Genomic DNA, 12381 nt, shown 5'->3' on the forward strand with positions numbered 1-12381 from the left:
CAAACAAAAATGCTTTCTGGAGAAAATGCCTGGAGATTATGATTTGTGGGCCAATTGTATTTGTATTATCACAATGCTTGATTTTAACTGCTTTTGTCGCACATTTAACCTTAATCAAAAAGAAAGAAAAAAAAAAAAAAACAGCTCCTGTGATTGCAATTACAGAACTCAGTCATATTGCGATTTCAATTATATTTTGATGATGTGGCTGTCATTGTGCAAAGTTCCACCTCCAGCAGCTAACCATATGAAGGCAAGGGCTTCTGTTACCACCATGGCACATGTTCCTCCATGGCCACAGAGCACACTGGCTGGATACTTTGACTCTCTTGTCCTTCCTTGGATCCAAGTGGATCCAATTACACTGGTGACTGTTTGGGGCACAGATCTGCCAGTCATTCCAGATATTTAGGGATTCATAAGCCTTAGGCCTGTATTGGGAACAGGGCTACTAACATGTACCTTCAGAAGATGCAGCGGTCTAGGGAAAGGGTCACTGGTACTCAATGTCCCATGCAGTGTGCCATGGACAAGCTCGAACACCTGGATTTAGGTAGGCCACGTTTATGACGTCTTAAGTCTAATACCCCTTTTCCACCAGGGCTGGTTCGGAGCCAGTGCCTGACTTAGCACCAGTTTTTTGGTGGGCGGACTTACAGACTCAAACGGGAGCAGCGATCGCTATAAACATAAAGCTAAATATACTCACCGTTCGTTCCAACCACGAATATGACGGGTAGCCGGCAATAATTGTGTTTTTCGCCTCTGGACCGCAATGTAGGCTTGTAAACACAAGCAGTATTTGCATCGCTATGGTGGGTCGTCCATGTTTGTTGTTGTGATTCCAAGCGAGCGTCTCGCACACCCACGTGATCACGTTTTACGATGACGTAATGACGTGGCTCTGACTTGGCTCCGCTTGGCTCTTGGCTGGTGGAAAAGCAAACCAGTTCTTTGTTGGCACCAGTTAAGCACTGGCTCTAGCACCAGCTCCGAACTAGCACCAGGTGTTTTTTGGTGGAAAAGGGGCATAAGGGACCAGTCCCCTCAGCTGATGAGGTGGTGCTTTCCATACCATTAGCCGGTTGCTTTGAATGTTTTATTCTGAAAAAATCAAGAAGACCAACTTGAAATGGTTGCTTCACATGAAAAATTTCAGTGTAACAGATTAGTCTAACAGATTTGCTAAAAAAAAATTTTTTAGATAGATTATCAAATACGGCACAAGTTACAAGGCGGTAAGAGAGCAGGCAAGAGGGGTTGGCGGGGATTATTTGCATAGTTCGAGAATCATACATACTTAATGAGGGCGAGGTATAGAGTCGAGCTTATTAAAAAAAAGAAAAAAGTAGAGTCATTTTAAGGCATCAAGGGGTGTTTTTTCACGGAAAAAACATCTAGATATGTAATATTAATGAACAGAATGCTTTTTAGCAGTTTAATAAATGGCTGGAGGGGGACTTTAACTCAAATATTGGGTGAAAATAATTTTCAGTTCATTTTCTCCTGCTGCAAGGGATTACGAGGGATCTTTGATAAAAGAAAGTCTAATCCTGCTGAAACTGTAGTTTACACTCCTTGGACACTGCGGCCGTCACCCATGGGGCTGCAGTATGAGCTACAAGTAGCACGCTGACCCCAAAGCCTCAGGTTGTGTGGGCAGGGCATCCTCATCCCGCTTGGGAAGGAGGCTTAGAGGGAGGGCTATCCTGTGCCGATCTGAAAGCCTTGGCATGCTGGAATTATTTTGTTCATCTGAGTGAACTCAGGCTCTCTACTCTACTTTTTCAACATTCTTGACCCTGTTTCTTAGGTGGGCATGCCGTGTCACCAGCAAGACATGTCTGGCATTTCTGCAGTACTGTTGTTTGCAACAACAGACAGTGGTAGCTCATGATCAAGCAGGAGCTGACGAGCCTGAGAGCTTGTGACATGAAGTTATAATTAATTCATGGAGCAGAGGATAGCTCCTCTCTCAAGTGTTCAACACCTAGGCATGAGAAGCATTTTCTGTGGCCATCTCCAGCCTGAAGAGGAGCTATCTGCTACACGTGTAGAAGTGAGCATGCCTGGGTTAGGAAATGCCAAACCCATTAAGGTCCAGGAATACTGACACCTAAGTCACTTTTGTTCTTAACATTATCTTAGGAAATGCTGAATTCATTCAGTTAATGGAGAGATAATGCAGTACTATCTGGAACACCGAAATGTACAACCCATGATCAGATGCAGTGGAAATTTCAGTGTTTCCATTGTTCCTGCTCTGCTCTTCTTGCCCCGCTCTGCTCCTAATTTAATTTAGGTGCTCTTTTATATATTTTGATATAAATATTTTCAGTTATGTGCTTTTTGATTATATAAGATTATTTAAGAAAATTTTAATTACCTCCTGCAGTAGGTTGTATTTGGTATGACTCTGTGCTGCGTTCACCTGCCCTTCCATGTACATACATGGAAAACCTTAGCAGCAGAAAAGACCCACCCCCCTGCCCCCACCCACCATCCCCCCACCCCATAGGGGACAGAACAAGTAGGCAACAATGACAACAGATATGACATTGATTAAGTCAGACACAGTATGTAAAGGAGGAGCTGGGTTGCAAAGCTTGCAGAGGAAGCAGCAGGGGCGGGCAGGGTAAAGCAGCTTAAATAAGGCGCCTTGGATGAGATTTGCCAGTTGAGTGCATAGAAGACCATATCAGCTGAGCCATCAGCTGATATAGGCTGGGTTTGTGAGCTGAGCGTGACTTTGAGGTCTGCCTAGTAATGCCATGCTCAATTTTGATTTTCTCTCAAACCCATGAAACTACCACTTATTTTGGTTTGACTGTGTTTAGTGGCTGTGTGGCAATGCAGGGTCTACTTTACCATAAACAATAACTAATGTCAAACATATGCTAGAAAAAAGTTATGTGCAGTGTCATGCTAATAAAGCTACCAAGATACACTAAATTGTATTTAGTATATTAATTTCAGTGCTCCAGTTAAATGAAATCACATTGGAGGTCAACAGAGTTACAGTGGAAAGGGGTTATCTGAAGGCTGTCCCAAGAGCATGTTTAGGTTTTACTCAGAGAACTACAGTTTATACATCCTGACAATTACAACATTACTGTATGGAGCAGCTGCAGAACAGCAGCAGTGCAGTTCAGCACTCAACCATTTAGCGCACAGCTGCCATTTAATTTCATTCTGGCAGTGTTTTTAAATTCAGCACACTACAATATTAATTCTGTCATTTTTTCACAGACTGTGTTCTACAGATTTAAAACACCTTTTTACTTTTTACAACCTGTCATCTTGTTTACTAAACTCTACAGCTTATTTACAGTACCTCTTGTTGACTAAAGGATAAAATGTAAACAGGGAGGAAAATGGAACTGTAAATGGGTGGAGGTTGCTAAACCAAACAAGGACATCTAGGTCAAAACTGTAGAAAAATTAGAGTTTTCAACACCTTTTTTGCCTCGCTGGAGGACAGGGACTTCTATTTCACCGTGTCAGTCAGTTGGGCGGCAGTCAGGTCCAGAGCAGCATATGAATCAGATGGATCTCGGTGACATTTGGTGACAACACTCATGATGGCTCGAGGATGTAACCTGGCAATTTTGGTGACCCCATGACCTTCCCCGTAGCACCACCACCAGGCACCAAACCTGCACAAAACAATGTGTTTATTTTTTTCTCCACCGGGAAGTAGGGGCTTATATGTCACTGTGCTGGTCAGTAAGTCCACAGGGTCATATATTTGCTGGATTGCAATTCATTTTGGTGACAACATTCATGTTGCCTGGAAGATGAAACCTCTCAGTTTCGGTGACTCCACTGCCGTCCCTGTGCTACATCAGCAGGTGAAATTTTAATCTTTCATAGGGCATATCTCCAAATGTATTTGGTGGATCTCCATAAAATTTGGTAACAACATTCATGTTGGGTAGAGTATAAAATCTGCCAATTATGGTGACATCATGACCCTCCCTCTAGCTCCACCAGCAGGCCCTGTGATGAAGTGAATTGTTTTCCAGCAGCTAGAGCATGCCGGAGGAGAACAGCATATATTTTAACATTTAAATATAATTCATATGCTTCAGGACTGCTTGCTTAGTGCTTGTGTACACTAATCAGTGAAAAGATGATTGACAGTACTCAGGGCCATTATCCTTGGGATAAGGACTCACTTCATTTCATTGCTCAACCTGATAACACAACACTACAGTATTATATAACATTAATTTACAGACGTTCAGATGCACTCACAGATATTCATTAATAATCAGTGTAGCTCATACAGAAATTTGAAAAACGGAGTATTGGTTTCCCCCTCACTGGCTTTTTAAGAGTTGCTCATATTCACCAATATAACATTCCTGTTTGTATCGAATTTTTGATTTTTAGTATTTTTTAGCGTCACAGAGTAATTAATAGTTACATACAGTATTTGTGGAATTATCTGATCCTGTGTTCCCATGTGTGTTTCTATAATCAAATCCATACAGTAGCCAAAGAAGAGCTTGACCTGCTTGAAGGTTTTACACCTTCTTTTATACCAAGACTTTGAAACCAAATTACAAAGAAATCAATGCATGAGGCGCTGTAAAAGGCTGTGCATTTCCTGGGGATTTCAGCTGGCTCACTAATAAGGTCAGCCCATGTACCGAGGTTAAATGATAAAGTCTTTCCTTAGAGATTCTGGGAAACAGCCACAGTCCACCTTCCTTTTCTCTCTCTCTCTCTCCCTCTCTCTCTCTCTACAGGTTAGTTGTCTTTGTTTCACAGAGTGGGTTTTGCCTGTCTCAGATTTTTAAGTTTCTTTTCTTTTAAAAAAAAAAACCAGTGGGCTTATCCTTTGAAAGTGCACGTTTTGTTGTCAAGTGCAGATGCATTTATCACTCAGGATTTCACACAACACATTGTGGCCTTGGCTCTTCCTTCACCCCAGTCATAGTGAATCCCAAAGCGAGATAATGTGGATCATACCATCTTGTTGCTGTTTTCAGATGCCTCTAGCACCAGGGCTGTGGCAGGGCTGGTGATGGTGGGCGTCGTGCCCTCCTCGCTCACAACAGGTGCACTGCCAAATGGTGCCAAGCTGTTATCACTCTTTTGGGCAACTCCTTTCAGCCATGACATGATAAGACTCGATGGTTTTGAAGTTGATTTTTCATTCAGTTCAGGGGTTTCTGCCACTAGCTGAGTTACCGTGCCTGCACACTGTGACCTGATCTCTGAAGTGCACCAACCGATGCTGATGGAAGTGGGCATACATTTACATTATGATCTAGTTTACATGGACTACATGTAATTAACCAAAGAATATTTTTAGAGAAAAGACTGGAGAATCAAACTGTAATATTCTGATCATGTAACTCAGATATAAAACAAAGGTTTCCATTTTACCACCAGGGAGCACTCCACCTACCACCAGTGGTACTCTAACCATAGTTTGAGAACCACTGCTCTAAGGCATCTCTATAATCTAATTTTTACGCAGGTTGTATGTTGGAGAATGCATAAGGGGGAAAAAATGCAACTTTGCTACGAGCTTATTCCCCTCAATTTCAAATAGGGATTCAAAAAATAATAATAGTAACAAAAATAGCAGTGACACTGAAGAAACTGTAGATCAGATGCAGGAACATTTCCAAATTGTCACTGCATTCCATTCCTCTCACTTCAACTTCAAAATGTCAAGATGTGCCTCTGTATGTTAGTATGAGTTAAATGTACCAGACTATCTCCTGGCAGCCTCTAATCCTCAGAGCAGGACTTCCAACTGTGCTGCTAATGCTTTGAAGCTCTCAGCCAAGATAAACTTTAGTCCTCAGCAACTGTTTTTGCCACTAAAAGATTAAAGTTTTGTTAAACTTTGTTAAATTACCTTTTTATTTGCACAAATAACTGATGTTTGTGTCAGAGAAATATGTGGTGTTTGTACTGTATTATTATTTCTTTCTGTGTATTTACCAAAAGTATTCTCTGCTGACAATTTTGTTCAAAGCAGTATTGTTTTCATGTGTAGAGCCAAACATAATTTAAGCCCAACATCTAACGGGACAATTTGAAATGTATTATTGACTCAGATTGCTAAAAATGATTTGAAATACAATCAAAGGATTCTCCATGCATTGGGAGAGTTTTTAGAAGTCGCTGAAAGGAAAACAGCAGGTGGCATAAGCTGCTGATAAAAAACTGAGTCTTCCCGTCTTTGTTTGGGACATTATGGGAATAAAAATGACAGGCGTCAGGCATCCACATACATGTACGGTTATCCTGCCACAACTGCACAAACTGTTTGTTTTGTTTATTTTTTATTATTTGTATTTTTCCTCCCATCTTTCAGTTACACAGCAGTTGCCATGCCGATGCTGTACAACACTCGCTACAGCTCCAGGAGACGGGTCACAGTGATGATCTCTGTGGTGTGGGTGCTGTCGTTCGCCATATCATGTCCCTTGTTGTTTGGCCTAAATAACACAGGTAAGAGTACTAATATTGCCTGGTCAGAGTTGCAGTAATGCTCCTTTAAACAAAAGCTGTATTCTTTGGCAAAAGGGTCTGCTGGTGTCTAAAATCTCACAGTCAATATTATATCATAAATTCTGAATTATTGTGTGTTGTCACTTTTTGTACCCTGTACCACTTTTGGCAATAATAGTGAAATGACATGAAATATCATATAATATCATATATATAATATCAGTGAAATATCATTTAAATGATTGCATACTTTTTTAAATTAATATTACAACAGCAATCCAGGGCAGAATGGCAGTAAAAGAACCCATTTGCAGTTACAGCAGCGGTGAATCACTGCAATACTGTGATAATTATCTCTACAGATGATTTATTTATTATTGTTTATGTCATCATTAACTATACCAATTAGTTTATATGAAATGCCATTCCTATTTCTCCCACTACTAGAAATTATAACAAATGAAGTTAGTAACTTAGTTAGTTATTCTTGTCTTAACCATTTATTATATATTTTACATTGTTGCTGTTGTCACCATGCCTGTGTGGCAGCTTTTCAGAAACATTTGCAAAGCGGTCTACGGACAACAATCAATCAACAATCTACTTCAGAAAAAGATTTCACAGAAAAAGTGTCATCCTGCTTTGTTTGCTTTAAACCTGCTGGCCTGTAAAGTTCTGTAAACAGGAATTTGGCCTCTAAATAACCCTAACCTTGAGGCTCAGGCATTAATAAATCAGTCTAGTCGAAAAGCTGTCAGTAATAAATTAGTAAAAAAAAAAAAAAAAAAAAAAAAACAGCATCATCTGTTACAGTAATCTCTCAGTATTTGTGTTGCTAAAATGTTTTTTTTTTTTTTTAAATACTGAAATTTTAGGTAGCCTAAGCTCAGCAAGGTAGATAGGGGTCAAACCACACTCATCCTGTAAAACCATTCAGTAAAATCTTGAAACCATTTCTAAAGCAGGTAACTGATGCTAAGGGGCTGAGATAGTGCATTTTCTCTATATTTGGAGTCAGTCATCAACCGTCTGACAACACTCTGGAAGAGCTGCAGACTGTAAAAGGGACTTTTGAATGAGGCCGGAGAAAAGGGGGGTTGCAATGCACTGAAGTTATGCTGCACTGTAAGTGAATGAAAAAAGGTGTGAGCTCGGGATAGGAGGGGTTTCATTTTCAAAAGAATTCTCAGCTGCTCTCAAAAGTTAGATTGCAATCAATCAAAGACCACCGACCACCAGTTCTCAGCCAGAGGTTTCACGTTTGAAACTTTAGTTTACTGTGGAAAATATTTAAAGAGTCAGTGGGGGCAAAAATAACAATTTTAGATTTGCTGTAAGCTGTAAAAAAAAAAAAAAAATACTTGAGCATCCAGGTCTGAATGTCTTAGAGGAACCTGTGCAGATTGTCAAGATGACTGGGGTCACTGGAGTTTAAATGGAGGCTGTGCTTTTGTGTTTTTCTCCACAGCTACTCGTGATGAGTCTCTCTGTGTGATTGCCAATCCAGCTTTTGTGGTCTACTCCTCCATTGTGTCCTTCTATGTTCCCTTCATCATCACTCTGCTGGTTTATGTGCAAATTTACGTGGTGCTAAGAAAGCGAAGGAAACGCGTGAACACAAAGCCAAAGCAGCGCGCCTGTCCAGCCGCTGATCATGACATGGCCGCATCACTGAAGGTGAGCAAACGGTACAGGCCCAGTTTACCATGAGCACACTTTGAAAACCTGTAATTGATGTGGACCTAAAGTATATTATGCCTGAACTTCTTCCTGTGCTTCAGAGGACATTGGGAAACCTATATAGATATCTGAATTACCGAAATGGCGGAAAACTGACATTTGTTTGTTGGGCTGACAAGTTTAAAATATAAAATGTGCATCTGTAAAACAAACATCTTGTTCTTGCCATGAAAATGCCATCAGTAATTTCCTCTATTGAATTTATGGACTGTCACTGTATTATGTAACAGCACAGTGCAGGAAGACAACCCAGGCATGAAGAAGATTGATTTTCTCTAGAAAACAATGGGTACATTTTAGACAAGGGATTTAAAGGCCAAGGCTCTTGTGTACCTCAGGCATTACCAGGGTGTTGTATGTGCTCTTCCATAACTGCTTACTTCATAGAAACCAATCTTAATGTTACATTTACTAGATTAGCAGGTTCCTGTGTCAAAAGACATAATGCAGCAGCAATTACGGTGGGCCTTAAAACGACCTTTTGCTTTTCTGGTTATTGATTTTACTGACATGGCAAAGCTCAATGGGCTCAGCCTAGTAATGCTTTTCTTTTAGCACACGACATTACTCCTGTTCATGCATGATTTTACCCTGTGTTTTGTGTGTGTGTGTGTGTTTGTGTGAGGGGGTGGGGGGGGGGGGGGGGGGGGGGGGGGGGGGGGGGGGGGGGGCATATGAGGCGACCGCAAACACTAAAAGTAGGGCATGGTAGAAAACATTCAAAATGTTCATTTCATTGCAGACATAATGTAAATGACAAATAAAATACACCAAACCTGCAATTCTAAAATGTAATATTAGGCTACCTGGTCTATGTATGTCTTAATGTGTCAGACTGGGGCCATAAACATTTTTAAATCAACTCAGTTTCCTGTACAGTGTTAGTACCTGGACAGGATTGTTTCACCAAAGCGGGCATTGTACACTGAACTGCATTTTCAGGTCAGTTTAACTTGCTTTTATGCTGCAGAGGTCATTATTATTGCTGCTGTTGAGCAAAAATCTGATATTTTTGCTCAACAGCCTTTCAATGCCAAAGCTGTGTGGAGCCTTATTTGATCCAGTAAGTTCTGACACCTGGGCTTAAACAACCTTTTGGCAGTTGCGCTTTGTCCCGTCTGCTCTCCTGACACAGTGGTTTTGTTTCAGGATAAGTGCACTCATCCAGAGGATGTGAGGCTGTGCACCATGATTGTTAAATCTAATGGGAGTTTTCCTGTCAACAAGAAGAAAGTGGTATGATTTCAGTTTTTTTCTTTTTTCTTTTTTCTTTTTCTTTTTTTTTTATTTTTTTATATAAATAGTTTAATTTGTGGAACAGTATATATATATTTTTTGCCTGTAAAAGATTTCAGAAGGTGTCATCTTGATTTTTTCCCTCATATGTCAAAGAAACTATAGCTTTAAAAATTAGATTTCCTCTGCTGACAGCGAACAGAAATTGAAAAATGGAGGTTTAGTTTAAATGTCATGCATTTTACAAACCCATAACTGAATAATAGCCATCTGAATCCATGCTTTTTCTGCTTATTTTAACTATTCCTCAGATATTCATCAAAGATGTAGCCAACGAGGGGGAAGATCTGGAGCTGGATGAGCTGAACAACAGCGGCAGCAGCCTGAAACAGAAGCAGCAGCCACAGTGCGCTCTCGGAGAGGCTCCAACGACCAGCCACCAGCTACTGGTGCCGACCAAGGCCACCGCTAGCCCCACCTCCATGCCCCCCACACCACCTGAGGAGGGCCAGAAATCACAAAAGAACGGAGACCCTTCCAAGGAGGCCTTGGTGAATCCAGCACCTGTTGTGGCCAAGGCCTTCCAGACGCAGGCCTTACCTAACGGCAAGACTCAGACCTCTGTGAAGAGTATGAGCAAGAGGAAGATCTCGCAGCAGAAGGAGAAGAAGGCCACTCAGATGTTAGCCATTGTCCTAGGTCAGTTGGCTCATTCTTAAGTTGACTGGGTGCCTTATTTTCCTTTTTGGTTGCTATTTTCTATGAAGTGATCCACAATCAGTTAGAAGTTTTCAAATTTTGTAGGATGATTGTTTTATGTCCAGGTACACTGAGATGAAGATGGCCTGTGCTTTTGTCAACTCAGTACATCCATACCAACTGGCGCTGTTATCCCAGCGACTGCATTGGGATGCTCTTGAGGTTTTCCCAGGCTTTCTTTGCTAATGAGACCAAATATTTGTTTCTACTTTATCAATCTCTAGCGAATCCAGCTCTGTTTAGACGGTTGTCTTTCTTTCTACAAGCGCCCAGCAATCTGAGCTCTGTGACCGATTGTGCAGGTGCTCTTTTTTTATTGTGATTCTCATCGGTAAGACCTAAAAATACGCTTGGAGACAAGAAGACAGACAATAAAGCAACACAGGGAAGGGGCTCTGATTATTTTTAAGATAGATGTCTGCTAGAGCCCAACTATATGTTTACATTTGAGTTTGTAAAAAATGTGCCTCACAGTTACAATCTCCTCACACTCAACTTTTTTTCTTTCCAGCTCTCTCCCCTCTCTCTCTCTCTCTCTCTCTCTCTCTCTTTCTCTGTGTGTGTGTGTGTGAGTGTATGTGTGTGTGGGTGTGTGTGACCTTCTTATTGCCCTAAGCAATATCGTGGATTGCTGGATGTAATTTGGCCCGCAGCAACAGAAAACTGCCCAATATATTTTATGAGTGACCCCTGAGGGGATTTATATATTAGTAATTAGCCTCATACAAACATTTATACGGGCTATATAATAAAAGTGTTAGAGATGAGCAGTAGATTTACAGCGTGTGTGTGTTCCCCACCATACATCCAATAAAACTATCGGTCAGGACTTACTACAATCCAGAAAGACCACATAAGCCGAGTGCAGTGGCGAGACGAGGCCCTGCTGCAGTATATGTCACTGTGTGAGTCTGTGAGTCTGTCGGTCAGCAGTTAGGTCCAGAAAACCATATCGCCAAATCTACTCGGGGGGTCGCCTTGGGTTTTGGTCATAACATTCATGTTGCCTCGAGGATGAAATCTCCCATCGCCACCAGCAGGCCAAATTATCCATATTGCAGTGGAGTATCTCAAAATCTATGTGTTGGACGGCCATGACATTTGGTGACAATGATCATGTTGGCTGGAGGATTAAATCTGGCAATTTGGATGGCTCCTTGACCTCTCTAGCGCAGGGATGTCAGACTCATATTAGTTATTGGGCTGGATTTGTTCAAATGAGACCTCACGGGGCCTAGATTATTTTTTTGCCAACATCAATATAACTCGAGTCAACACATGGATATTTTAGGCTACTTTATGATTTATTATTTGAAATCAATCAATTTGTAGCCTACCAATCAATGAGCAGTTGCTGGTGGCACATGAAAATAACACATAATGTAGAATTACATAAAGCGGAAGAGAGAAATGTGAATGTATAGGATGCAGGTTTGCCATTTACCTCCAAGAAGAAAATAACTGCTTTTTCAATCTGTCTGGAAAAATTCTACACTTCATGTCAGCCTTTTCACTTTTTTGATTGAACATAACACAGCAACAGTCAGTGCAGCAAGTGGCCGGCTGGTTTTCCTAAACTTCTGGACCATTCTATTTCTCATTTTTAATAGCAACTTCTTGTTTTTTTCTTATTACCCATAGTTGATAATAATTAGATGCAAAATTTTAATAAAAAAAATAATATTTTGATCTAAAAATAAGTTTGTTTTTTCCTCCTATCCTCCAAAATATCTTGGGGGCCAGGTGAGACGTGCTCACGGCCAAGGTTTGGCCCCCGGGCTGTATCTCTGACATCTCTGCTCTTTCATCACCAGCAGCTAAAAGGGTATTTGCGTCAGACAGAACACACTTGCTCTATCCTATCAGGTACCTCACTGCAGTCACCTTGTATACCAGGTGTAAATGAGTCCCTCATTAGAGGGATGGAGTGAAAACAAGCAGGGTTGTGGGTCCCAAGAAGCAGGATTGAAACCGCTGGCTTAGTACAAAATAAATCAATAGAATGACTTAAAAAAAAAAAGACAACCCACAATAAGATAAAATTTGATATGGACTGGAACTGGGCTGTCTAAGCTGAATAGCTTTGCAGACATGTACTAACTAGTCCCTGTTGTGGTGTGAAAGCTGATGCTGATATCTCAGCACCTCCAGGGCAGCACCATGTGCATT

General features: G+C 41.0%; 1 protein-coding gene across 1 annotated transcript in view; it reads left to right on the forward strand.

The window, feature by feature from the left end:
- The window catches only part of drd2a (dopamine receptor D2a), a 56971-nt gene that overhangs the window by 43765 nt on the left and 825 nt on the right, over positions 1 to 12381 (forward strand). Inside the window, exons 4-7 of the mRNA XM_030066964.1 lie at positions 6341 to 6477; positions 7946 to 8154; positions 9367 to 9453; positions 9765 to 10152. Coding sequence (XP_029922824.1) covers positions 6341 to 6477; positions 7946 to 8154; positions 9367 to 9453; positions 9765 to 10152 — 821 coding nt within the window. The remainder of the gene's footprint in view (positions 1 to 6340; positions 6478 to 7945; positions 8155 to 9366; positions 9454 to 9764; positions 10153 to 12381) is intronic.

The sequence above is a fragment of the Myripristis murdjan genome, chromosome 13, assembly GCF_902150065.1.
Source record: "Myripristis murdjan chromosome 13, fMyrMur1.1, whole genome shotgun sequence".
In the NCBI taxonomy this organism is placed as follows: Eukaryota; Metazoa; Chordata; class Actinopteri; order Holocentriformes; family Holocentridae; genus Myripristis; species Myripristis murdjan.